Source organism: Mus musculus, chromosome 6 (assembly GCF_000001635.26).
Source record: "Mus musculus strain C57BL/6J chromosome 6, GRCm38.p6 C57BL/6J".
Taxonomy (NCBI): domain Eukaryota; kingdom Metazoa; phylum Chordata; class Mammalia; order Rodentia; family Muridae; genus Mus; species Mus musculus.
In genome coordinates, this window is record NC_000072.6 from 18309945 (window position 1) to 18332648 (window position 22704).

Sequence of the window (22704 nt, forward strand, 5' to 3'; positions counted from 1 at the left end):
GAATGGAGAACGTTTGGTGGCACATTGCTATATACATGATGAACTAGCAAATGATTATACTGTGATGTGGTTAATTAGAACTTACTGAGGTAGACAGTTGGACAGAGTGTAGAATTCAAGGGAGGGCAGAAAAATAACTGTCATGTCCAATTTTCAAATTAGTATAACACAATTTAGCTATTTCAGAGACTAAACTTTGAAACCTTTGATTATATGCTTTGGTTAGAAAACATTTTTATGTATCTTTGGAAATGTTTATACTAAAACTTTGTAGTATAAAAACTGTTAGGAAGCTGGGCAGTGGCAGCGCATGCCTCGGCAGAGGCAGTCAGATCTCTGAATTCGAGGCCAGCCTGGTTTACAGAGTGAGTTCTAGGACAGCCAGGGCTGCACATAGAAACCTTGTCTCAAAAAAAAAAAAAAACAACAAAGAAAAAACAACCTGTAATGAAGCACTCTGGATTTCTAGAAAACTAAACTTTAACTATCCTGTATGCAGTCTTTTATATTTAAATCAATAGCATATACACTGGTAGTATAGCAATCTATATTTGTTACAAACTGTTAATAGTTCTTAGTAGAAATATGTCATTCATAATTTTATAGTTGGGCCACATTTCAAGGGAACTATTCATGATGTACACATACATACATAAGCAGGGGTAGTCATTTCTCCTATTAATCTATTTTATATTAAGTGCAATCACCACATAAGCTGGATTACTTTTTTTTCATTTGACATCTAGTACTATAAAGCATATTAGCTGTTGCAACGATATATGGTCAGCTGTGGGAAGTCCATGTAGGCTTAGCCACTTCCACAGAGTTGAGGAGTGGAGGCAGCAGCTGCAGGGAGGAGATGGGACATGTGGGGAACAATGATGATCTCTTTGTTCTGCTTAGAGTCTCAAGAACTGCTCATTATAGCATACATGACATTAAATAAATATCAAATATTTGCTTGCCCTAACTGACTTATTAGTGAGTAGTTTCTTTTAAGGGCGACAGGGGATCCCTGGGATGTGACAGCTTCAGGTGCATTTTTTAATTGGTGCACAGCAGATCTGAGAGTGCCATGCTGGCCAAATCATTCCACTTCTCAGGGCCTTCATTTTGAATATGTAAACCAGAGAGAGAGGGTTTAGGTTGACCTCCAAAGACCTTTAGGTTAGACAGAGGAGTTTGAGGATGATTAAACAGCTTAGGAAACAAGTAAGACCTCTGCTGGCACCGTGAAGGCAAGGGACTGCCAGATTCTCTTTGAATTAAAGGAATGGAATGTCTGATTGATGGTATACAATTGAATTCTAGCTGAACCGGTTTCTTTAGTTGATTTTTCTTTAAAATTGGATATGTTGTCCATTACCTTTTACCAGACATGAAATTATGAAGGAAAGCCTGCAAGATTTCTGAGTTGTGATAAATCTACCACACCTACAGCTTCTAGATTCCTGACAGCTTCTTTCCTTCATAATTTTGAATGTGTATCTGCTTAAAATAAATTAGTTAAAACATCATAAATTTAGTAAACTAGTATACATTATAGATTTTATGACTAAAAGTTAAATAATTTCTGAAGCACCCGTAGGAATCTTCACAGGTGTATTGGGTTGTTAGTGTTACACTTAAAGAACTGTGATAGCTGTGAGCATTTGGGTCACATTTAGAGATCTCTCTCTGTCTCTGTCTCTCTCTGTCTCTCTGTCTCTCACACACACACACACACACACACACGGAGAGGGGGAGGGAGGAGAGAAAAAGAGGAGGAGGGGAGGGAAGGATGAGAGAGAGAACTTTATTAGCCAGAAAAATAGCCTTATAGAAGTTAACTTTCAAATCTGAGGAAAAACAGCATTTACTCTGATTGTTATTATTTTCTACTTTTACTTCTTCACGTCTGCTCACTCATTTGGGACTTTTGCTGAGCTTATTCAAAATTTGCATCTAAAAAAGAAAGTAAAGACATGGCCTTCGACACTCATAGATATCCACGGACTTAGTAATTTTCTTTGATACACACTACCGAGATTGGGCTCCATCTTCATATGTAACAAAGAATAACTCTGAAACTCTAATCCTCTTTTTTCTATTTCCTGTGTGTTGGAATTAAGGGCACATACTACAGTGCCAAGTTTATATGCTTCTGGGATAAGACCCAAGGCCTCTTGCAAATTAAGTAAGCATTTTTTGCCAACTGAGCCACATCCCCACCAACTAAACTTGGTGTTATTTAAGGAATGAAAGTATAAGAAATAATTGGGGAGCTTGTTTGGTCTGAGGATAAGGAACAGTGCCCCTAGGAAATGAAGCTTGATTTGAAACCTGAAGGATATAGATTGTTGTGTGAAGATCAGGGAGGATAAGATTTCCAGCTGAGAAGAAAACTTAGGTGACTAAGCTAAGAAAGTGTGTGCTTAGAATAGAATGGAGTGGAAAGGAGCCCTGAGATCTTGGGACCATCGTAAGGATATTGTACCCTTAGTGAAGGGGAAAGTCATTGACATTTTTCATGAATTACTTGGGTATATTGTAAGAGAAGCAAAAGTATAAAGAAGAAGATCAATTTAGGAAGCTCCTGCAGTGACACAAAAAGGACTAGTGATAGTTTGGCATGTTCAGTGGGAACAGAAATTGAGAAAGAAATTGATTTGACATATAGTTTGAGGATAATATAAATGACCAATGACTCATTTTTAAGATAAGCTGAGGAATAAGATGAATTATGAGTGACTCTCAGTTCCTGATGTGCACTGAGATGGAGATGCAGAAAGGACAAAAGTAGGGTGGCATTTCTCTGCTTTACAAAGCATGGGGATGAAAGAGACTGGGTTCCTATGAGCAACTGTCTGTTTTAAAGATAAAACATCTTGTCCATTCCTTTCATTCTTCCGGGATAATGAAATTATTCTGTTTGTCCCAAGTAAATATTTCTATTGTATATTTCAACTAAATATATAACTCTTTCAAAGTTACAGAGATGCAACCAAAACAATAAGAGGAAAGAAAATTATTTTAGACATTGACATCAAAAATTTTTTGCCAGTCTTGTATATATAAAGAGTACTAAATATTATTTTTAAAATATTATTACCTGAGATCTCTTAAGACAGTGGTTTTCTCTTAAGCACATGGTCCACCTAAGTGGAAGTGTTACTGCAAGTGGAGCATCTTGACAATGGTCATACAGTGCTATTTGCACACCAGAGCATCTGCCTCTTCCCTAGCACACATGCCCCTGAACAAACGGTTGATCTATGATCACATGGGTTTCTGAGTTGTCCTTTCAGCTTCTCTTTGTTCATAGAAGTAAGAAGATGTGTAAAGGGATGTTAGTAGAAGAAGAGTCTCAATTCTTCCCAGAGCACAGTGGCCTCAATTTCCTTATCTCAAGGGCATTGAAATAAAAAAAATCCAAAAAGAGTTTTAAATGTTGCCCTATTTTTCTTTAAAATGATGTAAAGCAAATGTAGAAAAGTATGACTAGCTAATGGGTACCATAGATGATAGGCAGTTTTACACATCTACCAGTGTGTGTATGTGTGAATACAGAAATGCATGTATACTCACCTTGTAGCACAGTGCTCTAGTGGATGCTCATTTGTTCCTTTTCTTACTTGAAATTGGTTTGAATAAAGAGAAAAACATTAAAAGATGTATAGGTTATTTATACTTTCTAATTATCTTTACCATTGCAGAAAGTATTTATCTTTTCTGGAACATTCAGACAAAACCTGGATCCCAATGGAAAATGGAAAGATGAAGAAATATGGAAAGTTGCAGATGAGGTAAGGATGACAAATAAAGTAGTTTTAAAGAAGTAGATCATACACACAAGTGTGGTTGCCATAGATGATAGGCAGTTTTACACATCTACTGGTGTGTGCATGTGTGAACACAGAAATGCATGTATACTCACCTTGTAGCACAGTGCTCTCATTTACTGGCACATCCTTGTCAGAACCTTTGACTCATCCCCCTTTCAGGAGTGTCGCTCCTTTCCATATACTCTATTCGTGGTGCTTTACTAAAGTTCTATAGACCCTTGCTCCTAGACGACGTATGTTTCTCTCACTATTTTGAAGACTGAGAAGTCCAAGGTTAAGGAGCCAGCAGACAGTATTTACTATCTGCTAAGGCCCTACTTGCTGTCACTCCCGAGGTGTTTTTCTGCACCTCACTCAGTATAAGTGGTCAGTGAGCGCTGTGGAGCCTCTTTTCATTATAGTGTTAATTCCATCTATGGGGTACTCAGAGCCCATGACCTAATCACTTCCTAAACATTTTATTTTATGTCTCAGTAGCACTGCCTTGGACAGTCAGGTGTTAACATGAGTTTCTGAAGACATGCGGACCTAGAACTCCCTCCTTTCCTCCCCTCCAAGTTATGTCTTGTTCTTATGAAAATAGATTACTCCACTTAAACAAATGCCAAAGTCTTAACACATTTTGGTGTCAGTGTACAACTGGAAATCACAAAGTCTCAATTCAGCCACCATGAGACTTGGGACTTTAGGTTTTTCATGTTGGCATTCCACCATTCCCTGCACTTTGCCCATTGTTGTTCCCTTGATGTTCGCTCTTCGGCCTCCCCCAGAACAGATCTTGCCAGGAGCTTTGAAGCCTCTGAGTGCTAAATGCTAACCCCTTGAGTAACCAACCTTAACCTTCTCCTAATAAAATGAACTGAGATTAACCGTTTTTCATTATCAGGGTTTCCTTATTACCCAGCAAACACAAGGTTTTTAAAGAAAACATTAACTAAATTGCTAGTGATATACTGTAAGATCCTTGATGTACTTTTACAGAGTGACCTGTCAGAATACAGTGTGCTGGGAGAGAGCTTGGGAAAGAAGGAATTAGCCTTTGTAAAGCTTACCAGGTATTGCCAAGTCTCCATAAAATTTGCAGGAAACTGAGATCATAAAATCATCTAAAATGTTAGGAGATAGGTTTAGAAGACTTTAGATTCCAGAATAATACAGGTAGTTATGTGATTAGATTTTGTCTACCAGTCCATCTTTAGATGTACGTTTTCATTGGATTCTCTTTTTAAATTTATGTTCATAAAGATGCTGCTCCTGAGCTAACCGTAATGTCCCATGGTTTGAGTAAGAGTGACAAATTTTTTGCTGAAGAGTCCACAAAGAAACATAAACACCAACCCCTAGCTTACAGCAGCAGGCAGGAGATTTAGGTTAAAGGCAGGAATCCTAGGCTTTAATCCTGTATGGTTGATGATCCAATATAGTCAAATAGGAACACGTTGAGGTGTGTCAGCCTACTAAGGCACTAGGACAAAAGTCTAACCTTCCTGCCCTGGTTCATGGCAGCTTGCTGCCCTATTCAGCTCTGGGGATCTTTCTTTTTTTTTTTAATTTTTTTATTTAAAACAATTTTTTAAATATTTTTTATTACATATTTTCCTCAATTACATTTCCAAAGCTATCCCAAAAGTCCCCCATACCCTCCCCCCCCACTTCCCTACCCACCCATTCCCATTTTTTTGGCCCTGGCGTTCCCCTGTACTGGGGCATATACAGTTTGCGTGTCCAATGGGCCTCTCTTTCCAGTGATGGCCAACTAGGCCATCTTTTGATACCTATGCAGCTAGAGTCAAGAGCTTCGGGGTACTGGTTAGTTCATAATGTTGTTCCACCTATAGGGTTGCAGATCCCTTTAGCTCCTTGGGTACTTTCTCTAGCTCCTCCATTGGGAGCCCTGTGGTCCATCCAATAGCTGACTGTGAGCATCCACTTCTGTGTTTGCTAGGCCCCGGCATAGTCTCACAAGAGACAGCTACATCTGGGTCCTTTCGATAAAATCTTGCTAGTGTATGCAATGGCTTTCTAAAGGCTGCATCTTTAGCCTACTTCTCACCCCTCCCTGTGCTGCTGCTGGACAGGGTTCCTGTTGTACACTGACTGCTTAAAGGACCTTTATGATTTGGTCTTTGCTGCTCTACTTTCAGCCCCAGCCCCCATGTGTCCTGTGAGTCCACTACTGTGAATTTTAATTTTCTTTAGAGCACAGTGTGCTGCTCTCTGTTCTATGGTACGGGTTGGGGCAGTTGTTTCTGCTTTTTACCTTCTGGTTTCTGGACCTGGGAAACCCTTGCAGAGCACTACTCCTGCTCCTTCTCACCATTCAAGCCTTCCTTCACACATCACTTTGTTCTGAACTCCATCCTGACCCTCCTGCTTTGGGAAAAGAGACTTTCCTAGGTATAGCTATGCCTCGGCTCCTCAAAATTTCCTACACTGAATCAAAATTCACCTCTTGGCTACTCCATATCTCCTATGATTATGGAATCATGCCCTGCTCTCTGTTGTTCCTGCAGTAGTTGGATCCCTGGGTGGTTTTTGATAAGTACTGACTGAATGATCTGAGCAAGTAAAGAATTCTTTTAACTCATGTAAAATATGTTGTGAAAATATCCTCATGCTTAATGCCCAATAGACATTACTACCTTCATCTCAGTAAAGGTCTTGCAAGATGGCTGGCGGATTCTGAAAAGAACTGCAGCCCTGACTTGGGGCCCTCTGCTGTTTTAGCCCTACTAAGCTATGTGATCTTGGCCCCTTGACTCTGGCTCTTAGATGTGGGGACTTTGTTTGTTTGTTTGTGTTTCCTTATTAGAATAATTTTTAAATTTATCATCTTTACATCCTAATAGTCAAGGGAACTGTTGTAGAGACAATTTAAATAGCAGAAACAGGGACCCTGTAAGTGGGACATTTCCCTGAGAAGTTTGCAGAATGGAAACACAAGGAGCTGAGGGTATCCATTTTTACATTGCCCACTAGTGCTTACAGGCAAAGCATAATCCACCTTTTTTACTGAAAAAAAAAAACTGTCATAGAAAACAAAAATCCTACAAATACTTCTGAGTAGTTTGGTATAGAGTACTGATTTATCTAAACATATTTGAATACTTTTAACTTTGTTATTTGATGGATGGTCATAGAGTTAAAGATTTACAGAGTACAGTATATAATTTCTGAGCTAAAACTAGCACTAATTCATTCATTCTTAAGTTCTAATGCTTAAAGACTCATAGTACATATTAAATGAATGACTGAAAGGAAGATGAATGAATGAATGAATGGATTAATAAATATATGAATGAATGAATGAATGAATGAATGATGAATTGTTGAGGCTGAGAGTGTTCCTAACTGAAAAACACATATTTGCTTTCAAGAAATGTATGGTCTAACAGGGAAAAAATACACAATTCTAATACAGGATGCCTGGCTGTCCTGTGGGTAGGCAAGGATATTTAAGAGAGTAATCAGACTGAGCAGAAGGACAAACCCTGAGAATGTTAAGCTGTATAAAGAATTAAAAGTTGATGCTGCTGGACACAGTAGTAGGTGTGTGTGTGGGGGCGGAGGAGGTCAGGATGTCCTGTGGGCCACATGAGAACAATTATATTTTATTTTTCCAGTAAAAGAACTTCTGTAGGATTTAAAACAGAGAAATGATCCAAGTTCAAACCTGCATTTTAGGGAGAGCTCTTAAATATTTCTGTGACATGTTGACAATTTGACTCATTGATACTTGCAGTATGATGTTTAAGAAATGACAGAAGGCCAGACGAGGATCAGTGTGCCAGAACTGACAAAAAGAACGGTTTCAGAAACCCTGGGGGAACTTCTAGGCTGGAGAGAGGCATTGAAAGCCATTAGCTTAAACATACACATTGATGCCATGTACATAACCAAAATCTGGACACAGGAGGGGAGGGGACATTGGTGTTGAAACCTGATATGGATGGGACAAAGCTGTATAGTATAGTATCCCCTGTGATACACCAGGCAGTCTTCCTTGTCTTCTGTGCCTACATTCCCTACTATCTCAGGAACCTTTTAAACATTAACGAGTTTACACAAAGGGTAGTTTTAACAAGCCACATGTTTGAACTTCCATAATGAGCACATAAGAGTCTGGCATTAACAATGATATGAGCCACTTCTGAACTCATCTCCAAAATCATGAATCTTTCTTAAGGCCTTATCTAACTCTGCACATGTTAGAGTGATATGGGTATATATCTTACCTGTACATACAAAATTCCAGATTCATGAAGCACAAGAAACAATCCTGTCTGTATTTATTTAACTCTTATACACCTAGTGGTTCTTAGCAAAGAAGACACAATGTACATGTATTGAATAAGGAAAAACCACCAAGACATCTATAATTATGCCTTAATTTTGACAGACTACTTTTTGATCTTTTTATTAAACCCCCTTTAAAATTGCAGTTTAAAAATATAAGCCATTAATTCTAAAATAATCTTCATATTCTACCCTAACAATAAGAGCCTTTAAATTTTAGTCGTGTTCCATTTTTAACTAAGTAACTTCTTACTTTATGAGAAAGTTATCAGTTTCTCAGATTTTATAAGTGAAGGAGATAAGTATTATGATGGCATGATTTTTTTAAAGCCTCCTCAGCTAATTTTCATGATATTTCTCATCCTGTATTACAGATAGAAGATGAACATGTCATGCTATGTTTTCTACCCTTTCTGCTCTTGAATCCTTTGCCATCAGTTATAATGGAGTGAATAACTGTGTTCTCTATCTGTTATCTTTAAAGCCCATATTGAATTGTATTGCAATTGCATCTATCCATCTATCTATATCTGTATCTGTACCTATCCATCTATATAATGTGACAGGAATAGGTATAATTGTTTATCACTGCTAGGGAACATGACACTTACAAGGTGAACACTGAATGATTTTGTAATCAAGTGTGGGGCTGAAAGAAATCCTCCAGTCTGTTTAGAGCTACCGATATTATTGCCAGATTTTGGTTACTCAAACTAAGTAGGAGTTGGGAGTTGAGGGTGATGTGAAATTTATTCTGTGCAAACTCATGTCTGCTTTTAGAATGCAAGCCTCTTAAGTGATTTTAGTTATGCCCCTTCTAAGCACAGTGTTTTTCTTTATTTTCTACAGGTTGGACTCAAGTCTGTAATAGAGCAGTTTCCTGGACAGCTCAACTTTACCCTTGTGGATGGGGGTTATGTGCTAAGCCATGGCCATAAGCAATTAATGTGCTTGGCCCGATCAGTTCTCAGTAAGGCCAAGATCATACTGCTTGATGAGCCCAGTGCCCATCTAGACCCCATGTAAGTTCCAAAAATCTTTAGATAATCATGCAATAGAAGTAGAGTCCTTGAAGTTACCTCATATTGGTACAAATTCCCATTCAGCTACCACACCTACAAGTAGGGGGTACAAAATAATTTTCCAGGGGAAAAATCACTATTTAACATGAGCACAAGTACTTTTTTTTTTTTCAACAAGAGCTTTGTTTTTCCTCCTGACTGGAGTCTGGAATTTATAAACCCTTCAACCTCATTAACACATAATAAATACTTAGTTAGGTATGCACACACTTATGGCTTCCCTCTGTATCCTATTTATATCATAAATACATTAACAGCACAAAATAAATAACTGATGCTGAATCTACATAAAATGTAGTCTCATTTTTATGAAATTTTCTTCTAAGCATTTGCTTTATTAGTGTATGAAATTATATTAAATACTTAGAATGGCTTAAAAGCTGATTGTAGCTCATTCTGTATCATCATTATCCTAAAAGTATTTTTAAGTAAAGAATTAAGTCCATAGAATACTATACGTATTGTCAAAGATAAAGGCAGAAAATTCACACTCTATAATGTCTTATGTGGTATTTTCTTGCTTTGCTAGAACATACCAAGTCATTCGACGAGTTCTAAAACAAGCCTTCGCTGGTTGCACAGTCATCCTCTGTGAACACAGGATAGAAGCGATGTTGGATTGCCAGCGATTTTTGGTAAGTCATTTACACTTGATTGATATCTCATTCTCCATTTATTTAAATAATCCTGCACAGCTGGATTTGCACACCCTTTCTTCACACTTATGTCACACATTTACCACCTACCCTCAGTCTCTTTCCCTGGACTTGAGCTATGAAGTGGTGAGGAAATTTAGCACACTTCTCTGGTATCATATCACTAAACGACACTGTAGATAAGGTAACTATGCTTTCAGATCTTTTGTGGCGAACAAGTCACAAAATGTACAATTGAAAAAAAAAATGTCTGTTTCTTACAGTAACTCAGCTTCCCATGGGGAAGATAAGGGTGGGCCTTACCATTAGTGGTTCAATGTAGTAGGAGAGAAGCCTGTTCCATCATCCCCATTACTACTGGAACTCAGGGTAGTGTCCCTGTCAGACACCTTCTCATTCTCCCCCCGCCCCCAAAAAAAAGTCACTGTTCCTGTTTAGACATGGGAAGTTCCAAGGATCATGTAAAATTTTTACTTTCCCAAGGCTTTTGAATATTCTGGAGGTAAATGCTTTTTTACTGAAGCACTTTTGATCCTATTGTTATTGCCCAGTTACAAGTGCCTAGAGAGTAGATGCATCTCTTGTTCTGTGGTGGTCAAGTACAGGGACTAGGTAAGGGGCTCTACTCTCTGACCTCAAGCTTGCAAACAGTTTAACATGCACTGAAGGCGTTATTCTCTGTCATTCCTGGCCAATTTGAAACCTTTCGGCCTCAACCCCAGGTATGAGGAAGCTCAAAGTTAATGGTTATATATAGCTCGGTTTAAGAGTGCGTGGGTCATTGATTATTTTGCTTTGCAAAGCTCCTTCAGTTCCTCAACTGTTCTCTGAAGGATGGCAACAGCTAGTATTACATTAATTTTTCAAATCCCTATCGCTACTTTCCCGGATGTGAAAGCTAAGAGAAAAGTACAAGCTCTGAATCCTGTGCTTTCTTTGGACTTTTGTTCTTCTTTGGGCCTGGCTCAGTTTATGTGTCAGCACTGGCCTGCTCTTCACTCAGAGGTCTCACTAATGCCCTCTCCCTTAGGTCATAGAAGAGAGCAATGTCTGGCAGTACGACTCCCTTCAGGCACTTCTGAGTGAGAAGAGTATCTTCCAGCAGGCCATTAGCTCCTCGGAAAAGATGAGGTTCTTCCAGGGCCGCCACTCCAGCAAGCACAAGCCTCGGACGCAAATTACTGCTCTGAAAGAGGAGACAGAAGAAGAAGTTCAAGAAACCCGTCTCTAGTGCTGGGATGCTGAGGAAGCAACTCAGTGCACTGAGTCCATTCCCAGAACCCATGCAGAATGAAAAAAGCCAGGCATTTCCCATGCTTCTAACCCCAGTGCTGGGGACACAGAGACAGGTGGATCCCTGGGGCTCTGTGGCAAGTGATCCTAGCCCACAAAGAGAGTTCCAGGCTGGGCACCTGAGGGACAATACCTGTGGATATACTCTTGCTTCCACATGCAAGTACATATACACATGCATGCACATTAGTGGACATACACACAGAAAAGCAAAGAAGAAGGAAAGAGGGAAGAAAATAGTGCAAATAATTGCAAAACGATCATGTATGGAGTCTGCTCATGGACTTAGAGGAGGTGAACTCTACTACCTGTGCCTTTGAAAGAAGGGTGAAGCCTGCGACTTGCTCTTTAAGAGACTGTTTTGGAAGAGAGTTCAAAAACGTTCATATGGGTATGGGTAACTGACTTTCCAGCAGTAGTCAAATTGTTTGAACTTCAGATAGTTGATAATGACCACTTGTGTATTGCAAGGCAGATTTTTCTGAAAACATTTGCCCCCTAATAGTAGCTGAAAAAGCAGCTATAAATGCCAACCAGGTTAGTCATTCGGCTTATTGTTCAGTACAGCTGGTTAATTTGCATTATTGAAGAACTGAAATTATAGTGCTTAGATATAGGACAAAGTAAAGAGAACTAAAAACAGTGTCTTATATAACTCAAAGCCCAACTTACTTTCCTCTAAGATATGTATTGCCTTCTATACATTGTCTGCCCCATTCCAAGCAAATGTTAGAATATTATACAAAATACTGGGTGGTATTGATTGAAAGATGCCCGACATCTGGTGATCTAGTAACCCATCAGGATTAAGGATATCCAGGTCTTGGAAATTAAGGTTAAGACCATCTAGCCTTACTACCGTACAGCTAAACATTCTTATTACCAGAATAAGACCTAGGAAAAGAACTGTTTCAGTCCCATAAAGTGGCCTGGATAATTTCCTTGATATGGAAATCGACACACTTATGTTCCCAGAAAGCAACAGATCTTTAAGACTTCTGAAGTGAAGGAAGGTTGTGTTAGTGCAAACTAGTGCAGCCCAGTGCCAGGTCCAGGAGTTAACATGTAGACAGGCCATGGACTGTGTGGGTAGATGCTCATGGAAATGTGCAGTAGTATGTTCATGTGCTCTCAGCTAGCTGTGTGTACTTCAAACTGTCTCCACAGAGTTGTTGGGGAGACACTCTGAAAAAGAATTAATTGTGAATTAGTTTTATATACTTTGTTTTATAATTTGTGATGCAAATGAAAATTTCTCTGGGAAATATTTATTTTAGTAATAATGTTTCAAACTCATATATAACAATGCTGTATTTTAAGAATGATTACATAATGACTTATATTTGTATAAAATAATTTTTATATTTGAAATGTTAACTTTTTATAGCACTAGCTATTTTAAAACAGGGGAGTGAGGAGGACAGGGATGATAAGGATCATTCAACTTCATGTTGTGAAGACGAGCTGATGTAAATCTTGTACCCATCTGTGTGGTTCTCAGACAACACATGCTCTCTTTTAATGCAGCTTTGAAGAAGATGGTACCAAAGGTTAAGACGGCCCCCTGATGGGCACATCAACTTCTGAACTGCAAACTAAGCTTTAGAGGAATGTATTATATTTATTACTGTAATAGAATATCATGTGTCAATAAAATCCTTTTATTTGTGTGAAACTCATCTGTTTTCAGATATATTCATTGGGATTCCTAGCTCTGGAATTCCTAGCTCTACTCTCTATGATTCTTAGAACACAAACATTCCTTTTAGATATAATCTCTTTGAGAATCCCAGTTGAATTAGAGCACAAGACATTAAGTTGGGTCTCTAAACCCAACTAGATTATTTTTGTCAATTTGATGCAAGATAGAATTATCTAGGAAGGGGAACCTCAGTTAACAAAATACCTCCAACAGGTTCACTGTAGGTGAATCTGGAGTTCATTTTCTTGATTGAAATTCATGTGGGAGGATCTAGATCACTGTGAGCTACAACACCCAGATTGGTAGTCCTGGATGGTGCAAGAAATTGGGCTGAGCAAGCCATGGGGAACAAGCCAACAGCATCTCCTCCACAGTCTCTATTTTAGTTCCTGCTTTGAGTCCCTCAAGGATGAACTATAAAATGTAAGCCGAAATAAACCCTTTCCTTCCCAATTTGCTCTTTGTCAATGTTTATCATAAGAATAGAAACTTACCCAGCACAGTGTACAACAGAGCTCATTCTTGATGGGGTGCTGTACTGGCTGCTTTTCTGTGTCAACTTAACACAAGCTGGAGTTATCACAGAAAAAGGAGCCTCTCTTGAGGAAATGCCTCCATGAGATCCAGCTGTAAAGCATACACTAGCATTTTCTCAATTAGTGTTCAAAGGGGGAAGGGCCTAGCCCCTGGTGGGTGGTGCCATCCCTGGGATTAGTAGTTTTGGATTCTATAAGAAAGCAAGCTGAGCAAGCCAGGGGAAGCAAGCCAGCACACAACATTCCTCCCTGGCTTCTGCATCCAAGTTTCTACCCTGTGTGAATTCCTGTCCTGACTTCCTTTGATGATAAACAGCAATTTGGAAGTGTCAGCTGGATAACCCCTTTCCTCCCAACTTGCTTCTTGGTCATGACGTTTTTTTGCAGGTATAGAAACCCTGACTAAGGGTCACCTTGGGCGCAAACTCAGCTGGATGATCCCGCAGCCCCTAGAGGACTCTCTATGCAATCTTAGGATCACTGGTGAATGGAACACATCATCGGTTCCAATCCAATCATGCCGGACCTGAGCCAGCAAGCAGGGAAGCAGAAAACCCACCTGACCAGGGCCTTAGTCCCTTCCCATTGGCACCAGCTCCAGGTCGCCTTGGTCGGGAACTCTTTGGGGGAAGGTCCCACAGTCCCCAGAGGGCGCTCCATGAGATCTTAGGATCACTGGTGAGTGGAACACAACATCTGTTCCACACCAATTGTGACAGGTCTGTGACAGCAGGAGCAAAGACACGGGAGCCTTGCCTGACCAGAGGCTTGGGTTCCTTCTGATCAGTACTGGTACACCTTGGTTTCAAACACACCAGACAGCCCCACAGTCCTCAGAGGAGACACCTCTTCCAGGCGCTGTAACACACCCAGAATCTTAGGATTCCAGGATCCCAGGATAACAGCAGCTTGATCACACCAGGATCTCAGGTTCTCAGAAGAAGCTTAACTGCCAAGAACTCTGACACAGCCAGAATCTCAGGTTCCCAGGAGCCCAGAATCACAGGATCACAGAAAAAGCTAGACTCTGAGGAGTCCTGAATCAACCAGGATTATAGGAAGAACAAGCTCCAATCAGATATATTAAGGGCAGCAACCACTTGAGATAATCAGATGGCGGGAGGCAAGCATAAGAACAGAAGCAACAAAAACCAAGGTTTCTTGGCATCATCAGAACCAAACTCTCCCACCATAGCAAGTCCTGGATACACCATCATACCAGAAAAGCAAGACATGGCTCTAAAGTCACTTCTCATGGTGATGATGGAGGACTTTAAGAAAGAAATACAGAAAAACACAGGTAAATAGCTAGAAGCTCTCAAAGAGTTACAGGAAAACACTACCAAATAGGTAAAAGAATTGAACAAAACCTTCCATGAGCTAAAAATGGAAGTAGAAACAATGAAGAAAACACAAAGGGAGACAACTCTGAAGATAGAAACGCTAGGAAAGAAAGCAGGAACCATAGATGTGTGCATCAGCCACAGAATACAAGAGATGGAAGAGAGAATCTAAGGGGCAGAAGATTCCATAGAAAACATGGACACAACAATCAAAGACAATGCGAAATGCAAAAAGATCCTAACTCAAAACATCCAGGAAATCCAGGACACAATGAGAAGGCCAAGCCTAAGGATAGGAGGTATAGATGAGAATGAAGATTTTAAACTTAAGGGCCAGTAAATATCTTATACTTACAAACAAAATTATAGACGAAAACTTCCCTAACCTGAAGAAAGAGATGCTCATGAACATACAAGAAGCCTACAGAACTCCAAATAGACTGGTCCAGAAAATAAATTCCTCCTGACACATAATAATCAGAACAACAAATGCACTAAATAAGGATAGAATATTAAAAGCAGTAAGAGAAAAAGGTCAAGTAACATATAAAGGCATATCTATCAGAATTACACCAGACTTCTCACCAGAGACTATGAAAGCCAAATGATCATGGACAGATGTTATACAGACCCTTCGAGAAAACAAATGCCAGCCCAGCAAAACTCTCAATTATCATAGATGGAGAAGCCAAAGTATTCCATGACAAAACCATATTCACACAATATCTTTCCATGAATCCAGCCCTTCAAAGGATAAAGAGAAAACTCCAACAAAAGGAGGGAAAAAGCACAAAAGTAATCATTCAACCAACCTAAAAGAAGACAGCTGCAAGAACAGAATCCCAACTCTAACAACAACAACAAAAACAGGAAGCAACAATTACTTTTCCTTAATATCTCTTACTATCAATGGACTCAATTCTCCAATAAAAAGACATAGACTAACAGACTGGCTACATAAACAGGACCCAATGTTTTGCTGCATACAGGAAATACACCTCAGGGACAAGACAGACACTACTTCAGAGTAAAAGCTGGAAAACAATTTTCCAAGCAAATGGTGTGAAGAAACAAACTGGAGTAGCCATTCTAATATGAAATAAAATCAACTGCCAACCCAAAGTTATCCAAAACAAGGAAGGGCACTTAATACTCATCAAAGGTAAACTCTTCCAAGATGAACTCTCAATTCTGAGTATGCTCCAAATGCAAAGGCATCCACTTTCATTAAAGAAACTTGGGTAAAGATCAAACCACACATTGTACCACACACAATAATAGTGGGAGACTTCAACACACCACTCTCATCAATTTACAGATCCTGGAAGCAGAAACTAAACAAAGACACAGTCAAACTAATAAGTTATGAAACAAATGGATTTAACAAATATCTACAGAACATTTTATCCTAAAACAAAAGGATATACCTTATTCCTGGTACCTTCTCCAAAACTGATCAATAATCAGTCACAAAACAGGCCTCAGCAGATACAAAAATATTGAAATGATCCCATCTATCCTATCAGATCACCACGGACTAAGGCTGATATTCAATAACAACATAAATAATAGAAAGCCAACATTCATGTGGAAGCTGAACAACAATCTACTCAATGATACCCTTGTCAAGGAAGAAATTAAGAAAGAAATTAGACATTTTAGAGTTTAATGAAAATGAAGCCACAGCATACCCAAACTTATGGGACACAATGAAAGCAGTACTAAGAGGAAAACTCATAGCCCTGAGTGCTGCCAAAAAAACTAGAGAGAGCACACACTAACAGCTTGACAGGACACCTAAAAGCTCTAGAACAAAAAGAAACAAATTCACCCAAAAGGAGTATAAGGTAGGAAATAATCAAACTCAGGGCTGAAATCAACCAAGTGGAAACATAAAGAACTATTCAAAAAAATCAACCAAACTATGAGCTGGTTCTTTGAGAAAATCAACAAGATATATAAACTCTTAGACTAACTAGAGGGCACAGGGACAGTATCCTAATTAACAAAATCAGAAATGAAAAGGGAGACACAGCAAAAGAACCTGAGGAAATCCAAAACATCATCAGATCCTACTAAGGGCCATACTCAACAAAACTGGAAAATGTGGATGAAATGGACAAATTCCTAGACAGATACCAGGTACCAAAATTAAATCAAGATCAGATTAATCAGATTAATTATCTAAACAGTCCCATAGCCCCTAAAGAAATAGAAGCAGTTATTAATAGTGTCCCAAACAAAAAAAGCCCAGGGCCAGATGGGTTTAGTGCAGAATTTTATCAGACCTTCAAAGAAGATCTAATTCCAGTTCTTCTCAAACTATTCCACAAAACAGAAACAGAAGGTACTCTCCCCAATTCATTCTATGAAGCCACAATTACTCTGATACCTAAACCACACAAAGACCCAACACAGAAGGAGAACTTCAGACCAATTTCTCTTATGAATATTGATGCAAAGATACTCAATAAAATTCTCGCTAACAGAATCCAAGAACACATCAAAAAAGATCATGAATTATGATCAAGTAGGCTTCATCCCAGGGATGCTTTAATATATACAAATCCATCAATGTAATCCACTACATAAACAAGCTCAAAGACAAAAACCACGTGATCATCTCATTAGATGCTGAGAAAGCGTTTCACAAAATCATGATAAAAGGCTTGGAAAGATCAGGAATTCAAGGCCCATACCTAAACATAACAAAAGCAACATACAGCAAACCAGTAGCTAACATCAAAGTAAATGGAGAGAAGCTGGAAGCAATCCCACTAAAATCAGGGACTAGACAAGGCTGCCCACTTTCTCCCTACCTTTTCAACATAGTACTTGAAGTATTAGCCAGAGCAATTCGACAACAAAAGGAGATCAAGGGGATACAAATTGGAAAAGAGGAAGTCAAAATATCACTTTTTGCAGATGATATGATAGTATATATAAGTGACTCTAAAAATTCCACCAGAGAACTCCTAAACCTGATAAAGAGCTTCGGTGAAGTAGCTGGTTATAAAATTAAGTCAAACAAGTCAATGGCCTTTCTCTACACAAAGAATAAACAGGCTGAGAAAGAAATTAGGGAAACAACACCCTTTTCAATAGTCACAAATAATATAAAATATCTCGGCGTGACTCTAACTAAGAAAGTGAAAGATCTATATGATAAAAACTTCAAGTCTCTGAAGAAAGAAATTAAAGAAGATCTCAGAAGATGGAAAGATCTCCCATGCTCATGGATTGGCAGGATCAACATTGTAAAAATGGCTATCTTGCCAAAAGCAATCAACAGATTGAATGCAATCCCCATCAAAATTCCAACACAATTCTTCAACGAATTAGAAGGAGCAATTTGCAAATTCATCTGGAATAACAAAAAACCTAGGATAGCAAAAACTCTTCTCAAGGATAAAAGAACCTCTGGTGGAATCACCATACCTGACCTAAAGCTTTACTACAGAGCAATTGTGATAAAAACTGCATGGTACTGGTATAGAGACAGACAAGTAGACCAATGGAATAGAAGTGAAGACCCAGAAATGAACCCACACACCTATGATCACTTGATCTTCGACAAGGGAGCTAAAACCATCCAGTGGAAGAAAGACAGCATTTTCAACAATTGGTGCTGGCACAACTGGTTGTTATCGTGTAGAAGAATGCGAATTGATCCATACTTATCTCCTTGTACTAAGGTCAAATCTAAGTGGATCAAGGAACTTCACATAAAACCAGAGACACTGAAACTTATAGAGGAGAAAGTGGGGAAAAGCCTTGAAGATATGGGCACAGGGGAAAAATTCCTGAACAGAACAGCAATGGCTTGTGCTGTAAGATCAAGAATTGACAAATGGGACCTAATGAAACTCCAAAGTTTCTGCAAGGCAAAAGACACCGTCAATAAGACAAAAAGACCACCAACAGATTGGGAAAGGATCTTTACCTATCCTAAATCAGATAGGGGACTAATATCCAACATATATAAAGAACTCAAGAAGGTGGACTTCAGAAAATCAACTAACCCCATTAAAAAATGGGGCTCAGAACTGAACAAAGAATTCTCACCTGAGGAATACCGAATGGCAGAGAAGCACCTGAAAAAATGTTCAACATCCTTAATCATCAGGGAAATGCAAATCAAAACAACCCTGAGATTCCACCTCACACCAGTCAGAATGGCTAAGATCAAAAACTCAGGTGACAGCAGATGCTGGCGAGGATGTGGAGAAAGAGGAACACTCCTCCATTGTTGGTGGGATTGCAGGCTTGTACAACCACTCTGGAAATCAGTCTGGCGGTTTCTCAGAAAACTGGATATAGTACTACCGGAGGATCCAGCAATACCTCTCCTGGGCATATATCCAGAAGATGCCCCAACTTGTAAGAAGGACACATGCTCCACTATGTTCATAGCAGCCTTATTTATAATAGCCAGAAGCTGGAAGGAACCCAGATGCCCCTCAACAGAGGAATGGATACAGAAAATGTGGTACATCTACACAATGGAGTACTACTCAGCTATTAAAAAGAATGAATTTATGAAATTCCTAGCCAAATGGATGGACCTGGAGGGCATCATCCTGAGTGAGGTAACACATTCACAAAGGAACTCACACAATATGTACTCACTGATAAGTGGATATTAGCCCAAAACCTAGGATATTCAAGATATAAGATACAATTTCCTAAACACATGAAACTCAAGAAAAATGAAGACTGAAGTGTGGACACTATGCCCCTCCTTAGAAGTGGGAACAAAACACCCTTGGAAGGAGGTACAGAGACAAAGTTTGGAGCTGAGATAAAAAGATGGACCATGTAGAGACTGGACCGGGGATCCATCCCATAATCAGCTTCCAAATGCTGACACCATTGCATACACTAGCAAGATTATGCTGAAAGGACCCTGATATAGCTGTCTCTTGTCAGAGTATGCCTGGGCCTAGCAAACATAGAAGTGGATGCTCACAGTCGGCTATTGGATGGATCACATGGCCCCCAATGAAGGAGCTAGAGAAAGTACCCAAGAAGCTAAAGGGATCTGCAACCCTAGAGGTGGAACAACATTATGAACTAACCAGTACCCCAGAGCTCTTGACTCTAGCTGCATATGTATCAAAAGATGGCCTAGGCGGCCATCACTGGAAAGAGAGGCCCATTGGACACGCAAACTTTATATGCCCCAGTACAGGGGAACGCCAGGGCCAAAAAAGGGGAGTGGGTGGGTAGGGGAGTGGGGGTGGGTGGCTATGGGGGACTTTTGGTATAGCATTGGAAATGTAAATGAGCTAAATACCTAATAAAAAATGGAAAAAAAAAAGAACTTCAAGTCTCTGAAGAAAGAAATTTAAGTAGATCTCAGAAGATGGAAAGATCTCCCATGCTCATGTTTTGGCAGGATCAATATAGTAAAAATGGCTGTCTTGCCAAAAGCAATCTACAGATTCAATTCAATCCCCATCAAAATTCCAACTTAATTCTTCACCAGTTAGATAGTGCAATTTGCAAATTCATCTGGAATAACAAAAGACCAAGGATGGCAAAAACTACTTTCAACAATAAAAGAACCTCTGGTGGAATCACCATGCCTGACCTCAAGCTGTACTACAGAGCAATTGTGATAAAAACTGTATGGTACTGGTAACAGTGACCAACAGGTAGATCAATGGAATAGAATTGAAGACCCAGAAATGAAAGCATATACCTCTGGTCATTTGATCTCTGACAAGGGAGCTAAAACTATCCAGTGGAAAAAAAGACAGCATTTTTCAACAAATGGTGCTGGCTCAACTGGTGCTTATCATGTAGAAGAATATGAATTGATCCATTCTTTTTTTTCTTTTTCTACGTGGATCAAGGAACTCCATATAAAACCAGAGACTCTGACACCCCTAAAGGAGAAAGTGGGGAAGTGCCTCGAAGATATGGGCACAGGGGAAAAATTCTTGAATAGAACAACAATGGCTTGTGCTGTAAGATTGAGAATTGGCAAATGGGACCTAATAAAACTGCAAAGCTTTTTTATAAGGCAAAATACACTGTCAATAAGACAAAAAGGTCACCAACAGTTTGGGAAAGGATCTTTACCAATTCTAAATCTGATAGGGGACTAATATCCATTATATACAAAGAGCTCAAGAAGCTGGACTCCAGAAAATCAAATAACCCTATTAAAAATGGGGTACAGAGCTAAACAAAGAATCCTCAACTGAGGAATACCGAATGGCTGAGGAGCACCTGAAAAAATGTTCAACATCCTTAATCATTAAGGAAATGCAAATCAAAACAACCCTGAGATTCCACCTCACACCAGTCAGAATGTTTAGGATCAAAAATTCAGGTGACAGCAGATGCTGGTGAGGATGTGGAGAAAGAGGAACACTCCTCCATTGCTGGTGGGATTGCAAGCTGGTACAACCACTCTGGAAGTCAGTCTGGCGGTTCCTCAGAAAATTGGACATAGTAGTGCCGGAAGATCCAGCTATACCACTCCTGGGCATATACCCAGAAGATGTTCCAACTGTTAATAAGGACACATGGTCCACTATGTTCATAGTAGCCTTATATATAATAGCCAGAATCTGGACAGAACCCAGATGTCCCTCAACAGAAAAATATGGATACAGAAAATGTGGTTCATTTACACAATAGAGTAATACTCAGTTATTAAAAACAATGAATTTATGAAATTCTTAGGCAAATGGATGGATCTGGAGGATATCATCCTGAGTGAGGTAACCCAATCATAAAAGGACACACATGATATGCACTCAGAGATAAGTGGATATTAGCCCAGAAACAGAATACCCAAGATACAATTTGCAAAACACATGAAACTCAAGAAGAAGGAAGACCAAAGTATGGATACTTCGCCCCTTCTTAGAATGGGGAATAAAATAGCCATTAATGGAGTTACAGAGACAACGTTTGGAGCAGAGTCTGAATGAATGACCATCCAGAGACTGACCCACTTGGGGACCCCCCCCCCCGATAAACAGCAACCAAACCCAGACACTAGACAGATGCCAACAAGAGCCTGCTGACAGAACCCTGATATAGCTGTCTCCTGTGAGGCTCTGCCATGCCTGGCAAATACAGAAGTCATCCATTGGAGAGAGCAGAAGGTCCCCAATGAAGGAGCCAGAGAAATACTCAGGGAGCTGAAGGAGACTGAAGCCCCATAGAAGGTACATCAATATGAACTAACCAGTACCCTCAGAGCTCCTTGGAACTATACCACCAATCAAAGAAAACACATGGTGGAATATGTGGCTCTAGCTATATTTGTAGCAGAGAATGGCCTAGTCCGTCATCCATGGGAGGATAGGCCCTTGGTCCTGTGAAGGCTCTATGCCCCAGTGCATGGAAATGCCAGGACCAGGAATGGGAGTGGGTGGGTTGGGGAGCAGGGGGAGAGGGGATGGAGTAGGGGATTTTCGAAGGGGAAACTAGGAAAAGGGATAACATTTGAAATGTAAATAAAGAAAATATCTAATAAAAAAAGAAAAGAAAAAAGAAACCCTGACTAAGACAGGTACTGTTACAAGTTTTGGCCAATGTGTAAAGAGATGTGCAGCCATCATACTGGCTATTTTCTATGCCCTGAGAGTTCTCTGTGTCCTCAGTGTGCTTCATCACTCCCACCCAACACCTGGTAACTTCTGGTGTCTTCCTGCTTTAGACCTTGCTCTGCGAGGTATGATGATGATAGCATTGAGCTGCATGCAGTCCTTTAAGGCCAGCTTCTTTCCCATAGCAATAAGCACTGTTTCTCTATGTGGTTTTACTGCATGATGGCTCATTGATTTTTGTTGTTGAATAACATGCCCCTGTCTGGATATATTGACGTTTATTCACCTACTGAAGGACCTCATGTTTTTCCTTGGTTCATTCTTATTCATTGTGACAATCTTGAATAAAGCTGCTAAAAGTATAGGGAGGGAGAGATGGAGAGAAAGCGTGGGAGGGGAGG

The 22704-nt window shown here is 39.7% G+C and overlaps 1 protein-coding gene across 1 annotated transcript in view; it reads left to right on the forward strand.

Annotated features, from left to right (window-relative positions):
• Positions 1-12826, forward strand: part of Cftr (cystic fibrosis transmembrane conductance regulator) — a 152084-nt gene extending 139258 nt beyond the window's left edge. Inside the window, exons 24-27 of the mRNA NM_021050.2 lie at positions 3696-3785; positions 8970-9142; positions 9732-9837; positions 10889-12826. Coding sequence (NP_066388.1) covers positions 3696-3785; positions 8970-9142; positions 9732-9837; positions 10889-11089 — 570 coding nt within the window. The 3' untranslated portion in view covers positions 11090-12826. The remainder of the gene's footprint in view (positions 1-3695; positions 3786-8969; positions 9143-9731; positions 9838-10888) is intronic.
• Positions 12827-22704: the final 9878 nt, after the last annotated feature.